Here is a 16,901-nt window from a genome sequence, read left to right on the forward strand (position 1 = left end):
CGACACAAGTTACACCACATTAACTTTGCCAGTGACATTACTTTACCAAATAAGATGTGGAACGGAATGATTGCCCTTACATCAGAGGTAGAACAGGAAGCAGCATCAATTGGATTGGAAATTGAATTAGAAATATTAGGATTGTCAAATCTTGTCAACCCCTTTTTGCTATAGGACTTCTTGAATGACTGTGGTGTTTGAGAGCTTTCTCAATTCTTTAATTAAAGGGATTAAGAAAGAGCTTTTATCTCGTATATTTTACTTAAATAGGTATGCTGTAGATTTTAATTGAAGAAACTCATTATATTTAGGGATACAAGAGAACTGGTAGGCACAGTTGAACAAAGATGAATACAAGGTTTCTGGCTAGGAATCTAACATTGATCTTTAAATAATCCTCATTCTTGCCTTTTCTTTTCTCTCTCTTTCCTTTGCCCCCCTCCTGGCCATTCACATTGAGACATTAATTTGTGTCATATTTGACAGTTGCATGTTTTTGTCTGAAGGCATGAGTGAAATGAGTGCTTTAATAGAAACACTTTCAACAGGGTAGTTTTGGTCAGATGAAGAATTTTGGTTTATTACGGTTTTATAAGGTTGTTTCGTGAAATTACAATTGTCAATGTTTGAAAACTTTTCCAGGGGCAAGTCCCCAAATAAGCTGGGAGTCTGGAAGCTGCCAGGCCTTCATCTGCCACAGAGTTGTATAGACATTCTGGTGAATTTTAGTTTTTTAAAATAGATTATTATCAGGGGTTCAAAACTTAAACTCTGTTTTGTGATATGTATTTTTTCCAGTAATACTGAAAACCTTAAAAGGTTTGAGCTCACTGTAGCAAGCCTTGATGGTGGGAGGTTGGCATTGCAGAAAACACGTTGCAAGTGCCACAGTTGTGACTGCAAGATCCTGGGACTTGTTTGCAAAACATAACAGTCCCATCCCTCCCTTGCCATCCCACTGCAGCCTCAGAGGTGGGAGGGATAGTCTGGGCCAGCAGGAAGAAAAGCTCTCCCTTCTCCACCCCCACTTGGGATTAATGTAGGACCAGTTTTTTTGGACCTTGTTATGGGCATAATACTGGTTGCCTTTTTGAGGCTGGGGAAAAAATTCCCTCCAATTGGCCTACGCAATGTGTGTGTTTGTTTGTCACTTTCCTCTCCAAGCCCAGGGACCTTGTGTGTAGATTAGGTTGCAAAATTAATTTTGTTGCAGTTTGCAGGCGTTCAGTTCAGGTTATTGTTCAGTGGGGGTCTAATTTCCTGATGAACTGGAATTGGAAGCGGATTAGGAGACGGCATCTCCTAGAGAAGGTGGGAAATGGGGATGGGGCTCCTAATGACTGATAAATCAAGGAGACAGTACCCTCTTTCCTACCAGCTTAACCCTCTGATGGGGAAAGGGGGCGGGTGATGGAGTCCCAGCAGCATTGCTGGGATCAGGTTAATGAGGTGGGGGCACAGACAGCAGCTCTCCACCAGGTGCTATAGATTACAAAGGAAGGATGACCTGGACTGGATGAGTTGTTACCAGATAAATCCCAGATGCATTACTTAATAAAGTTGTGGTCTGGTTAAATCCCATTACTTGTATTTTTTCCTGCAGTGTTAGCTACTGTATGTGTAATACTAATACTGTAGGTTTTCCCACGATGGAATAGTAGTAAATATTTTGTGGGGTGAGGGTTTTATAATACTACTTTCATTCTGGGGCAGTGGTTCTCAAACTTTCCAGACTACTGTACCCCTTTCAGGAGTCTGATTTGTCTTGCTTACCCCAAGTTTCACCTCACTTAAAAACTACTTGCTTACAAAATCAGACATAAAAATACAAAGTGTCACAGCCACACTATTACTGAAAAATTACTTAATTTCTCATTTTTACCATATGATTATAAAATAAAACAATTGGAATATAAATGTTGTACTTACATTTCAGTGTGTAGTGTATATATATAGAGCAGTATAAACAAGTTGTCGTATGAAATTTTAGTTTGTACTGCCTTTGCTAGTGCTTTTTATGTAGTCTGTTGTAAAACTAGGCAAATATCTAGATGGGTTAATGTACCCCCTGGAAGACCTCTGAGTACCCTCTGGGGTACGTGAACCACTGGTCTGGGGAGTAGACAAGTGAATGATAAAGCCACCATTTTCAGCTGACATGAGTTTTATGCTCTGTTTTACCTTCTCCTGCAGTAAATGGATAGATTGAGGCTTTTATGTTGGAGGGGAAAAAACAGGGTATTGTTTTATATTATTGTATATAATTTCTAGTTGGTTACTGTGTTTATGCATTGTTGACTTGTGGATGGTATGTCTCTCTCATATTTTATTTTAAGTTGTTACCTCGCTGAACAGTGATTTCTCATGACACCACAGTAGCGTGAAAATCTAGTTGAGGAGATTAAGAAAGAATTTACACTGAATTAACCATCCCAAATTCAAATAATTAAAATGTAAACAATAATTATTTTGACACACAGCTCTTTGAATAACTTGACACATGAGCATGTGTTATCTTAGTAGCAAAGGCATGTTTCAGATATGTGCTGAAAATGCTGTTCTTAAAGTATGTGTACTCCCTACAGTGCTTTCTTTTATAAATAATTTTTTAAAAATAATTTCTGGAAAATTTCTTTGACTCATATATTCCATCACATCCACCATCTTGTGTTTTCTTCTCTGTCAATGTGGTTTGAAGCTTTAACACTTCTCATAATTTTAAATTCCTGGTAAGAGCAGTCCATATTTTGAAAATAAAATGTAATTTAATTCTTAAAATATGGGGTATCCAGATGTGATATGGCAGCCTACATGGGCTATAATTTTCTTTTATTAGTTTGATTACTGGTAAATAACTATATTGTGTGATAGACCAATCCATATGATTGCATCAAAATTCTGGACACAATGGAGTTGTTTGATCAGCAGTCGTTCATTAATACTGACAAATACTCAGGTCTGTTTTAATTTTATTTGTGGATTCCAGTTCATAGTAAATAAGACATTCTAGGCAGTGCATATCTTGGGGATTATTGCTTTTCTCCATTGATTATAGTTTCTTGGGTTTAGGCCTCTAACTTTATACTGCAACACCATCCCAGGCATAAATGTACTGTGTAACACGTTATTGCTTAATCTAAATTAGGATGGAAATTGATTGTCAGTTTAATGTATTCCCTCAATATTTATGACATTGTCTTTCAGTAAGATGTCTGCCTGCAGCAGCAGGATTTTAAATACCAGTTATATTTATATATTTTATTTTTGAATACTTTTATATGTGATAAAAAGTTCTGCTCACTATTTAAACACTCAGAGCATTGTCTTCATTTTGCATGGTGCAATTTCCTTGTTTTTGTAAGCTTAAATTGGACTCTTGACAAACATTTTCGTTCCATTTCCTTTTTAATGCCATGGATCATAAACAGACAAGCAGTAACAGAAGAGCAATGTAACATCTTTCAAGTATGATAGGCTCTACTTCAGCAGAGCACTTACGTATACATGCTTAAATTCAGCCCTATTCAGCAAAGCACTTAAGCGTGTTCTTAAATCCCATTAACAACGGAATTTAAGCAAGTAATCTTGTCCCAGATTATAAATTCAGACTATTTATCGTTGTTTAACAATTTGCTGGTTTAAATTAGTTTAATTAGGTGAAATCCAATCTCTGTTGAAATCAGTGGGAGTCGGTGGGACTAGATGTTATTCCTGGAGCATGATACAAGAAGTCTTAAAGTGCAGGATGGAAAATTTACAATTATGTTTCTAGAGGGTTCTCTAGTTTAGTTTATTAATAATCTAGATTACCACAGTAAATACATTACTGTAGAATAATATATTGAAATATATCTTATAAATTCCTTTCATTGTTGAAATTGTATTGAGATGCAGTAAGTAATACATTAAATCCCAAAGCAGTATTTTTGTAGTCTATAACTGTAAACTATCATAATAATTGATGACAGACAGAGAATTGGAATAAACTTTCCTTTCTTCTTTAACAGATTACAGAGCTATTGGATGTTTCAATGGAATTGGGATGCTTCTTAGCGGGAGCACTGATCTCTTCTCAGGGTCACATGGTTACTGAAGAGATTATGTCTTGTATTGAACCAATACGTGACTTTCTTGCCATCATTTTCTTTGCATCTATAGGTAACTTTTTTAGAAAATTCATTAAAAGTGTCAGACTGCAAGTCTACCTTGAAGTGTGGGTGGAGGGGCTGGAGGGTTTACGGGATTTTTATTTTGTAAAAATATTAAGAAAAGTATTCACGAACTACATTAACTTACTAATGTTTTATTTTTAAATACAGCATTGAAATATTTTATGGATGTGTAAATTAAATCTGTAATGTTAACTCTGGCCTCTTATTGGCATTTAAAAATGCAAATTCTTGAGTAAGCGTTAAATCTGTCAATTGAATTGGACCTGTTTTACACACGGAGCTAAAATGCTTTCAGTTAAAACAGTTTAAAAACAAAACAAAACACACTACTCTTCTGTGTTTATTCCCTGCTTTGGATATTTCTTATTATACTAAAAGTAATTTATGCTGGTTAGTCAGATTGTTGAATAGGTGATTCTTAAAATACATCGATTTTTAGGGGGAGGGTGAATTTGGCAGGCTAATGTAAAACTTTTGGGTATGTACAAGTGACTGGGTTGGAATATTTATAGCTAAAGGTTCTCAGCTGAACTGTTAAACTACCAAGGAACATTTCAAGACACAGACAGCCTCAAGCCATTCCACATCCTACTTGGTATGACCAAGTGTGGGTGCATCCCCCCCATTCCCTTGTTGCCCCCCTCAGTGGCCATATTGGGAACCTTGGGCTGCCTATCATTAGCAGGTCTCCAAGGCATCTAGCTCCCGGATTCAGTGCCAGAGTCTGCGCTCTTCTGTTCCTTCCACCCCTCCATCTCAGTCCCCACCATAGGAGGAGTTGTTTGAAGAACAAGAAAAAAGAGCTAATGAGGCTACCCCTTAAACAAATATTTATTTGTCCTCCTCTGATGAGGCATTTATCTCACCCCCACGGATGATTTCAGACAATTTCAGGACCTGATGAACAGTCACTGACACTCTCCATATTCCCTTGGAAGAAGTCCAAGAGTTCCAACATAGACTATTGGATTTTCTTCATACTCCCTCTTCTACTCAAGTAGCCTTGCCCATAATTGAGGCTTTTCTAGAGCCCACAAAAACAATTTGGCAAATCCCTGACACAGTGCCACCAACTTGTAAGAGGGCAGATACAAAAATACTACATTCCTGCTAGAGGTTGGCATTTTTCTTCACACATCCAGCCCCCAACTCTTTGGCTGTGGATGCTGTGAATGAATGCAACAGACATCATTAAAAATGACCCTCCCTACCCCATGATAAAGATCTAAAGCATTTGGACCACTGTGATTGCAAGAGCTACTCATCTGCCACTGTGTAGTTCAGAATTGCTAATTATCAGGTGCTCCTTGCTAAATATAACCACATTAAGTATAGCAAGTTTAACTCCTTTATTGAACATCCCCCTCACAGGATAGTTTAAGGCCATCTTCACTGAAGACCAGCTCCTAGCAATAACTTCTTTACAAGTTTCCCTCAAAGTAGCTGATATGGCAGCTCACTCCATCTCCACAGCTGTTGTCATGTGGTGAGCCTCATGGCTGCAGCCTTCCGGAATCTTAAGGGAGTAATATAGTGGAAGGCTTTCCCTTTGCAAGTATGCAAGTCCATACTCTCTGAAGGAATCAAGGGCTACCCTTTGTTCACTGAAGTTCTGTATACCTGCAGGCAAGAGAAGATTCAATAGGTCACAAAGGGCTCAAAGATCTCACACGTCCCAATTTTCTACTTACCACGGATCCTCAGAACTTCCTAGAAAGAAACTTAGACTGCAGAAAAGAAAAGCCTTGGCTACTTTGATAGCAACAACTCAGCCATCCTTGTCAGCCAAGCATACATTTTTATAACTTTGTTGGGGGGTTATGAACATTCCCACTTTTTGCATCTGACATTGCATCATCCTACCATGACCTGCCCACCTTTTGGCGATCATCTCTCTCATTTTCTCACCTCATGGGAGTAGATTACTTCCAATAGATAGGTTTTGGAGGTTATAACATGAGGCTACTCCATCCATTTCAAGTCCATATCCTTGTCCCATCCCCTTCCTTGTCCCTTTCAGGAACCCATCTCATAAACCTCTGTGGAGACCAGAGGTTTTGTCCACTCTGCATATAGAAACTGAGGAGCTAGATCCCACCCAGCACAAAAGGAAAGTGTTCTAGTCCAAATACTTTCTGGTTTCCAAAAAGAAGGGCAGATGGAGACTGGTCTAGATCTCAGGATACTAAACGCCTCCATCAAGGAGCAGAAGGTCAGGATGGTGATACTTGCCGCTATTGTACCATTTCTAAATCTGGGGGACTGGTTTGCAACCCTCGATATACAAGACACATACTTTCATATTGCAATACATCGTTCTCATAAGATGTTTCTATGTTGTGTCATAAGTCAAGAGCACTTTAAATGTCAAGTGCTCCCCTTCAGGCTTCCTACTGCCCTCAGGATATTTACAAAGATTACGGTGGTAGTTGCCACCAAATTTCATTAATGGGGAGTAGTTGTCTTCCCCTAGTTTGATGATTTGGCTACTTGAAGGATGTTCTTACACCAAGGTTCAAGTCGCCATCAAGAAAGCTGTGACTCTGTTCAACATGCTAGGGCTTCATTTTAATACTGAGAAGTCCTCTCTGTCACCAGTTCAGCTACTAGAATTTGTAGGGGCCATTCTGGATGCTACAAATCCAGACCTTACCTACCAAAGGTCAATTTAATATATTAACAAATTTGGTTATGCAAGTACAGATGAGTCCTCAGATAACTGCCAGGACTTCTCTGCAGCTCCTCAGCCACATGGCAGCATGTACCTTCCTCACATCACATGCCAGGTTACAACTCTGCTGCTCCCAGGCCTGTCCAACAGACAAAGATTGAACAAGTTGCTCTCCATTCCTCATCACGTACTCTTGACTGGTGGAAGAATCCCAGCAAAGTCCCCTTCACCCATCCACCTCCCACCATCACTATTGTTTCTGATGCATCCCTTCTAGGATGGGGAGCTCATCTTCAAGAGCACACTATTCAGGACAGGTGAACCTCCCAGGAATCTTTTAACCTTCTGGCACTCAGGGCGATCAGAGGTGCCTGTAAACACTTCCTTTGTATGATCAAAAGGACAATCTGTCAGAATGTCAGACAATGGGACCAGTATATATTACATAAATTCTCTGGGGAAGCGAGATCCCCTTCCCTTTGTGCAGAAGCAATAAAGCTATGGAACTGTTGTGTAGACCATCACATCCTTATTTCAACTGTTTGCGTACCTGGCCTCCTGAATGCCGCCACCACCAAGAGACAATTTTGCTCAAGAGGCGGTCTAGGTTGTCATTCCTTGGGAGATGCCTTTCACATCTCCTGGTCAAAGAACTTGTTCTATGCGGTCTTCCAACACCTCTCATCCGCCGAGTCCTACACAAGATTAAACAGGACAAAGCCAAAGTTACTGTGATTGTGCTGACTTGGCTGAGGCAGGCATGGTTTCCTTACCTAATTTGTCTCTCATCTCACCCTGCTATCAATCTTCTGTTAATGCCCGATCTTCTCACTCAGGACTTGGGAAATATTCTTCATCCCAACCTGAACATTCTATGAATCAAAGCTTGGTGGCTGGTTGCTTCTTGGGAATAGAATTCTCCTATTCTATAGAGGTTCAACAGGTACTGTTGAATACCAGAAAATAATCAACTAGAAAAACTTATCTGCAGAAATGAAGAGATTTTTACCATTGAGGTATGCAACAACAACTGTCTCCTGCCAACTCTCCCCTCTTGCAGATTATAGAGAAGTTTTTCAGTTTAAAGAACACAGGCCTTTCTCTGAGTTCTGTTAACGTTCACCTAACAGCCATCAGTGGGTTTCATTCTCCTGTGGAAGTGTTTGGTGTTAGCTCATCCTGCAACTTCAGAGTTCCTCAGAGGGTTATCTAATACGTTTCCACAGGTCGGGAAGCCCACCATAGCATGGGATTTGAATTTGATCCTCAACACTCAGTTGAAACCTCCCTTCAAGCCACTGGCCACTTGCTTGCTTTTATAGTTATCCATGAAAACAACTTTCCTGGTGGCTATCTCCTTGCTCACATAGTTGGTGAGCAAGAGGATTGATGGCTGATCCTTCCTACAGAGTTTTCTTTAAAGGCAAAGTATTTCTCTGACCACATCCCTGGTTCTTACCACTGGTGACTTGTGTTTTCATATTAATGTACAAGTTTTTCATCCTAAACCTCATTGGTTCAGGGAGGAAGCCGCTCTTCACCTTTTATTAGCCTTTTATTTGGACAGGACTCGATCCTTTCGTGCCTCTCCTAGATTATTTATCTCTTTTCCACAGACACAGTTAAAGGGATACCTGTGTTCACCCAAAGATATTCCAAATGGGTTTCTAGTTGAATTCTCTCCTGCTGCAAGACTGCTAATGTCCAGCGCCCTCTATAGCCCATCCTACCAGATCTCAGTCCATTTCTGTACCCCTACTAAAAAAAAATTACCTATTGTAAAAATTTGCAAAGCTGCCACATGGGCCTCCATCCACACTTTCTCAAAGTACTATGCCTTAGTGCATGTATCTCAGGCAGATGCCGCCGTTGGAATTGCTGCCTTCCAGACAGTCTTAGACCCTGCTCCAAAACACCCACCTTCTTTTGAGCAGTACTGCTCATAAGGCACCTGAAGTGGAGCACATGTAAGGACATAACTCAAAAAAAGAAAAGGTTACTTACTTTGTACAGTACCTGGAGTTCTTCAAGATGTTTGTTCATACGGATGCTCCACTACCTGCACTCCTTCCCCCCTGCTTCAGAATCTTTTTTACATGGGATTGAGAAGGAACCAAGTGCAGTTTGTCCATCACAGCCCTATATACCCTTGTACTCCTGAGGGAATTCTGTGCCAAAAAATTAAAAATTCTGTGCACGGTATTTTCAGATTCTGCAAAATTCTGAATATTTTATTTGTCAAAATAACACAATATAATCACACCAGTTTCAATTATTTTTGGTCATTTATTTCAAAATACCTGTCAGCAAGTATGTCTGTAACAATACAGACAACAAAAAAGATTCAGGAACTGTTTTTTGACAAATAGATTCCTTACTGGAATCTGCAGAAAAGGACCTAGGGGTCACAGTGGACGAGAAGCTTGATATGAGTCAACAGTGTGCTCTTGTTGCCAAGAAGGCTAACGGCATTTTGGGCTGTATAAGTAGGGGCATTGCCAGCAGATCGAGGGACGTGATCGTTCCCCTTTATTCGACATTGGTGAGGCCTCATCTGGAGTAGTGTGTCCAGTTTTGGGCCCCACACTACAAGAAGGATGTGGAAAAATTGGAAAGAGTCCAGCGGAGGGCAACAGAAATGATTAGGGGTCTGGAGCACATGACTTATGAAGAGAGGCTGAGGGAACTGGGATTGTTTAGTCTCCAGAAGAGAAGAATATGGGGGGATTTGATAGCAGCCTTCAACTACCTGAAGGGGGGTTCCAGAGAGGATGGAACTCGGCTGTTCTCAATGGTGGCAGATGACAGAACAAGGAGCAATGGTCTCAAGTTGCAGTGGGGGAGATCTAGGTTGGATATTAGGAAACACTATTTCACTAGGAGGGTGGTGAAGCACTGGAATGCGTTACCTAGGGAGGTGGTGGAGTCTCCTTCCTTGGAGGTTTTTAAGGCCTGGCTTGACAAAGCCCTGGCTGGGATGAGTTAGTTGGGAATTGGTCCTGCTTTGAGCAGGGGGTTGGACTAGATGACCTCCTGAGGTCCCTTCCAACCCTGATATTCTATGATTCTATGATTCTACTAGACATATTAATACAGAACTCTGAGTAATAATTAATTTAAACTACAATACAGAACCATATTTCCTGCACCCCTCGGAAGCAGTGCAAAGGCTTGGGGGAGTCAGGGGTAATGGAGGAGCTGAGGGAGAGGGAAGTAAATTACTGGGAAGCAGCCTGGGTATGAACTTGGAGGGTTGTTAGGTATGTGTGTGGGGAAAAATATGGAACAGGTTTTTTTGTGGGGCAAGGAAGGATTATTAGGGAGCTTCCCACATGCAGACCTTGGCTGACCCCTAGCCTCTCCCATTCAGTCAGGCACATCTGTCCCTGTCCCCATGTGTTCCTGCACACCCATGTGTCCCTCCACCCCCACTCAGACATCCACTCCCCCATCCATATGTGTCCCTGTACCACCTCCCCCTGTCCCCATGTGTCTCTGTGCCCCCATTCAGCCACCCCCGTCCCTATGTGGCTCTGCATCCCTTCCCCCATCACCATGTGGCCCTGTGCCACCACTCCCATTCAGCCCCTGCCCCATTCTGTCCTCCCACTAGCCCTTATGCGCCCCTGTCTCCTGACCTGATCTGAAGACGCTGTGAAGAAGGCAGGTTCGTTGTCTTTCCTAGCTGTCAGGACGCAGCAGCAGCTCCCAATCACCACAGTGCCCTCTGGTGGGCAAAATGCAGAACTGCAGCAACATTTTGGTAGAAGCTTTTTTACCAATAAAAATGTGCATCTCATTAATTATGCACATATGCAGTAGTGCAGAATTCTCCCAGGAGTAACCCTTGGTACAAAGCATGAGGATAGCTCGGGTGTGTGCATGGACCAAACAAGCATTGCTATCACCTACCAAAAAAATCTCTGATCAAAGGGGCCTGGGGCATATGCACACCTAAAGTGGAACACGCATAGGGACAAACGTTTGAAGAACTCCAGTTACTTTACAAGTTAAGAAATCTTTCCTAATCTTGTAGCTTTCCCCTCAGAACAACCAACTAAACAAAAGCAAAAGAAATCACAATTATCTTGTAACATAACTATGTTGTTCCAGTGATTTCCACAGATGTATTTAAGAGAAACTATTAAAAAGAAAACTAGTCAGGATTTCATCATCCTGTTTGTTTAGAAATGTACATGTAAATGTTCTTGTGTTATATTCACTATTACTGGAAAATGATATGGTAAAGCAATAATATTTGTAACCCATTCTCGGTTTCTTTTACAGGGCTTCATGTTTTCCCCACCTTTGTAATATATGAACTCACAGTCTTGCTATTTCTTACATTATCAGTGGTAATAATGAAGGTATCTTTTTTTTTTCTTTATCCTTTGATAACATAGGTATTTTAAGTGCTGCATGCCATATAATACACATAATATTTAAACATACATGCTTAAATATAGAATTGTCATTTTGGCAAAGATTTCTTCTGAATACTGTGTGTGTCTGTGAGATATAGTAAATGTTTTTATTATAATAATTAATAATACCTAGTACTTTTCATCAGTAGATCTCAAAGCACTTCACAGTATTTGATGTATTTATCCTTGCAACACCCCTGTGAACTAGGGAAATATGTAAAGTGTTATTACTGAAGAATGTATTTAATATCAGTTTTTGCTATATATTCTGTAATTTTTACTTAGTGTTATATTTTGATGTGAGACTCCAGTATTTAATGGGACTTTTTAACATTAAAGGGGGCAGTTAAATTTAGATTGACATCCATGTGTCTAGATTTTGTGGGATGTATGCAAGCATTATCAAATACTTTCACTATACCAAATTCTGTACTACTTTTAGACTGTATAAAGGACAGCTGCTAGTGAACAGTCTGATTTAAGTGTTTAAATGCATAGTAACTGTTGAACAGCACAATGGTTTTCTGAAACAATACACGGTAATAGAATACCTGGTATAACTGTTATTGTATTGATTACAGAGAGCATGCTGTTTTATCTACCATACTTCTAAAAACAAACTGTTTTCTAAAGTTTGTTTTGGCAGTGCTTGTCCTTTCTCTGATTCTTCCAAAGAGCAGCCAGTATATCAAATGGATTGTCTCAGCAGGGCTGGCACAAGTCAGTGAGTTTTCTTTTGTTCTGGGAAGTAGAGCACGCAGAGCAGGGATCATTTCTCGAGAGGTGAGCTATTTATAGATGTCCCCTTCATTTTTAGTAACTGAGTAGTTGATTGGGTTTTGATACTATATTGTATCTGAAACATACAGTGTAAATTGGTAATCTTTTGGTATCATCTTGCACACGCTGACTAAATGAAATAGGCCTGCATAAATCAGAAGATATTTGATGCATGCAAGTCTTTCATAAATTTAACTTATCTAAATAATTTATTTATCATTCATATAATTTCATATTGGGCTTCCATATTTTTAAAATACGGCTTTCCCTTTTGGGTAACTTGTTTTAATTTAGCACAGTCTTTAATTCTATAAAGAATTAACAGCTATAAAGTTTTGTACTTGATGGAGAATTTCTGATGACACCCAAATTATTAAAGCTAAGATTGAAGACCCTTTAAAATATCATAGATATATATGTAACTGATATTTCATTAGTCCTTTTCAATAACTAACAGTGGGCTACAGCTACAGAGAATGTGGACAGGAGACGTACTAGTTTCCCAAACATATCTGTCAGCATGCCTTAATCTTGATTTACAAAACCTGTCGGCTTAAATCCTTTAAGCAAAAATGGCCAGCTTTCCCATAAGTTATGAAAACATGCACTACAGTGAGACCATCAGATGCATTTTCAAGCTATTAGAACCTTGTTCTCTAGAGGGAAAGCTTGTTGTATGAGCTGTAATGAACTGTGACGGCAAATGTAATAAATTTGTCAATAGAAATTGAGCCCACAATCGCAGCACAAAAAACAATATAAATAAATCTACTACTTGAGCTAAAGAACTTTATTCTGCGATAGCAGTAGGCTGTATAGTTGATGGGGCCAGTTAAATATAAGGGAGACATAAAAACATAGTGTATTATATAGGCATTGTGACTAATGGCCCTATGCTCCCCTCCATAATATGAAGTTATAAAAACTGCACTTTTGTAAAATAGTTGCAGCCTGTGCAAACAGAGATCACAATGAAAGTTTGGGGCCCACTTGTGTGTGCATGGAGTTCTTGTTGCTTATTTTTGTAAGCTCTGAGACCAAGAATTATGGCACCTTTCCTGTCTTTGTTCCCCCAGATGATTTTACATAGAATCATAGAAGTCTAGGATTGAAAGGGACCTCAATAGGTCATCTAGTCCAGACCCCGGCACTCAAGGCAGGACTAAGTAATAACTAGGCTGTTCCTGACAGGTGTTTGTCTAACCTGTTCTTAAAAACCTCCAGTGACAGAGATTCCATAACCTCCCTAGGCAATTTATTCCAGTGCATAGCCACCCTGACAGTTTGGAAGTTTTTCCTAATGTCCAACCTAAACTTGCTGCAATTTAAGCCCACTGCTTCTTGGCCTATCCTCAGAGATTAAGGAGAACAATTTTTCACCTCATCCTTGTAACAACCTTTTATGTACTTGAAAACTTATCATCTCCCCCCTCAGTCTTCTCTTCTCCAGACTAAACAAACCCAATTTTTTGAATCTTTCCTCAGAAGTCATTAGTTCTAGACTTTTAATCATTTTTGTTGCTCTTCTCTGGAATTTCTCCAATTTGTTCACATCTTTCCTGAAATATGGCACCCAGAACTGGACACACTGCTCCAATTGAGGCCTTATCAGCATGGAATGGAGTGGAAGAATTACTTCTTGTGTCTTGCTTACAACACTCTTAGGCTTGGTGTCTACACTTACCCCCCAAGTCGAAGTAAGGTACGCAAATTCAGCTACGTGAATAACGTAGCTGAATTCGACATACCTTACTTCGAACTTACCGCGGTTCAGACGCGGTCCACACGCGGCAGGCAGGCTCCCCGTCGACTCCGCGGTACTCCTCTCGTTGAGCTGGAGTACCGCAGTCGACGGGGATCACTTCCTGGTTCGATTTATCGCATCCAGACCAGACGCGATAAATCGAACTCGGAACTTCGATCCCCAGCCGCCGAACTAGCGCGGCAGTGTAGACCAGCCCTTACTGATACATCCCAGAATGTTTGCTTTTTTTGCAACATTGTTACACTGCTGACTCATATTTAGCTTGTGATCCACTTTAACCCCAGATCCCTTTCCGCAGTACTCCTTCCTACGCAGTCATTTCCCATTTTGTATGCGTGCAATTGAGCGTTCCTTCCTAAGTGGAGTACTTTGCATTTGTCCTTATTGAATTTCATCCTGTTTACTTCAGACCATTTCTCCAGTTTGTCCAGATCATTCTGAATTTTAATCCTATTCTCCAAAGCACTTGGTATCGTCTGCAAACTTTATACGTGTACACTCTCTGCCATTATCTAAATAATTTATAAAGATATTGAACCGAACCGAACCTAGGTCCAATCCCTGCCAGACCCCACTCGATATGCCCTTCCAGCTTGACTGTGAACCACTAATATCTACTCTCTGAGAATTGTTTTCCAACCAGTTATGCACCCACCTTTAGAGTAGCTCCATCTAAGCTATATTTCCCATAGTTTTTTTTATGAGATGGTCATGCAAGATCAAAAGCTTTACTTAAGTCAAGGTATAGCACTTAAATTTCCAAAAATAAACTATCAATTTTTAAAGACTTAAACAGCTTTTTTCTGATTTTTTAATTAAAAGTAACTATTTTAAACTTTTCAGGATGTACAGTCATATAGTTATGCCTTTTAGAATGAATATAAGCACTCAGGGTATGGATTATGGCTTGATTTTTATCTGTAAAATAGCTAGCACACTTTGGTGTTAATTAACATCAAATATAGAATTTTTGAGTGTAGTTGGTACTTGGCCTTTGGTCTTGTCCCTTATTGAATCCCATGGATTGCATTTTTAAAATTGTTCTGTAAATATACCAATAATTATTTGCATTTCACTACTTAATATGTGTATATATTTGCATGTGCAATTGCAGGCACAGAGTTAGAGGCCAATCTGAGGCCTCTATGAAAAGTGGTCCAGAAATTTCCTAATTGGCATACCTCATTAACCTTCCCACACCTTCCTTAGTTTATTGAATAACTATGAATATGAACTGTAGAGAAGTAATGCCATTCTGATCTCCAATTTTCAGGTATATCTCCTTATTTTGAGTGTAACTACTCTAAGCCTTTTGCTTGCCCCAGCACTGTGGAGAGCTGCAACTATGAAATGTGTACCAAGACCAGAAAGACGATCAAGTATCTGACAAGACTTGTACAGAAATAATAAATTTTCTTTGGAAAGAATCTCCTCATTGCTCATTGTGTTTCTATGCAGCTAGAAAACAGGAGGTTTTGATATTCCTCTAAACATGCACTTGGTTCTGAGCCTTATACTGATTTTAAGAAACAAAACACTACATAAAAAAAGGTTGGTATTTTAATGATTGCACAGCTTTTACAAAACTTTGTCACATATTAGAATCGGCCAGAATAACTTTTGATTTTGATCCAATCAGTTACACAGAGTAGAAATTATTTTTTTAAATATTGCATCATGCAATCGCCTTGAATATTTTGCCTGTATGTGCCTTTTTATTACATTGATTTTCATCCTCTACTGTTCATTCATCACAAAATTTTGTTGTTTTTGTTTTTTTTAAAAGAAAGAAAAAGAGGGGAAGGGAAAAAAAGAAAATTCCAGTTATTTTATTTTAGCCCATGGTACCTTCTTAAAATAACTCTCTTGAGAAAGTTCGTTGTACATTCAAGAGTTAATATGCTGGTCTGACATCAGTCACAAACCATATATACTGTAGTGTGTAAACTCTAGCCCTTTAAGGCAGAGATGGGGGTTTAACAACTCTAGCTTTCAGCTATTTTAAGCATTAAAATATATATCCCCAAGTGATACAGCCAGTATTGTATTATACTGTACTCTTGATTTTTGTTATGCCTCTTAAAGCAGATGTTATGTATTTGCTTAGGATTGTAACTTTAATTCATTTTAATTTGTTCTCATATTTATTGACTACATTTGTGACTAAAAGTTAACTGTGAACATATGGTGTCCTGACTTTTAAATTGTTTTTAAGACTGACACCAATTATCAACATCTCCTGTTATTGATTATTGTTATACTGATTGTTTACACTTTTTAAATTAATTTAGACCAAAATAAAATAGTAGAAAAAGAGAGCCTAAATATTTCAGAACTGAAAATAGATATGAAAACATTTCAGTGACTCTCTAAAAGTTCTTTAGGATGAATGTAGATAACTTATTCTACATTAAAAATGATTTTGTGTAAATTATGTTGCACAAAAGAAGGGACAATTTGGATATGTTTTGAGAACATGCATAACTCAAAACTTTAAATTTATACTGAATAAAATGCAAACTTCTTAAAGTGATATATTAATATAAAAATGTTTTTAATTTGTGATGTTATATGTATGTGCTTCTGTTTTAACAAATTCTTATAATTTAGTCTGTATAGTAGAGTAAACCTTGTGAAAGCCCGCTCTTTAAATGTCATAGAATGAGCTAACAGAATGTAGTTTACTCTGACAAACTATGAAGATTTAGCTTGTGATTTTTTCTATTTAAAAAAAACACAAATGTTTTTATTAAAATAGAAAGATGTAATTTGTCAATATTTTACATCTAGTATTACACTGCCATATGAAATACCATTTTTGTGAGTCAAAAATAGAAAAATGCACATTAAATATGTATTGTAGATTTTCTTAACTTGCTAATGAAATCTAAAAAAATCTACCACCTGAAGCACTGTTCAATTAATAAACATACCATCTTTAACAGAAAAACTTTGAAGACTCTTTATTTTTTCTTTAATTTCAGCTATAGTTTTCAGTTGCAAATCAGCATTTGACATTCAAATTACAAAAGTACAGTAACTCCTCACTTAACATTGTAGTTATGTTCCTGAAAAATGCAACTTTAAGT

At 38.7% G+C, this 16,901-nt stretch overlaps 1 protein-coding gene across 1 annotated transcript in view; it reads left to right on the forward strand.

The window, feature by feature from the left end:
- Nucleotides 1-15,588, forward strand: part of TMCO3 (transmembrane and coiled-coil domains 3) — a 72,889-nt gene extending 57,301 nt beyond the window's left edge. The window contains exons 10-13 of the mRNA XM_024219563.3: nucleotides 4,008-4,158; nucleotides 11,131-11,210; nucleotides 11,901-12,050; nucleotides 15,086-15,588. Coding sequence (XP_024075331.1) covers nucleotides 4,008-4,158; nucleotides 11,131-11,210; nucleotides 11,901-12,050; nucleotides 15,086-15,199 — 495 coding nt within the window. The 3' untranslated portion in view covers nucleotides 15,200-15,588. The remainder of the gene's footprint in view (nucleotides 1-4,007; nucleotides 4,159-11,130; nucleotides 11,211-11,900; nucleotides 12,051-15,085) is intronic.
- The last annotated feature ends 1,313 nt before the right edge of the window (nucleotides 15,589-16,901 follow it).

This window comes from Terrapene carolina, unplaced genomic scaffold (genome assembly GCF_002925995.2).
Source record: "Terrapene carolina triunguis isolate 2854851 unplaced genomic scaffold, T_m_triunguis-2.0 Scaffold21, whole genome shotgun sequence".
In the NCBI taxonomy this organism is placed as follows: Eukaryota; Metazoa; Chordata; order Testudines; family Emydidae; genus Terrapene; species Terrapene triunguis.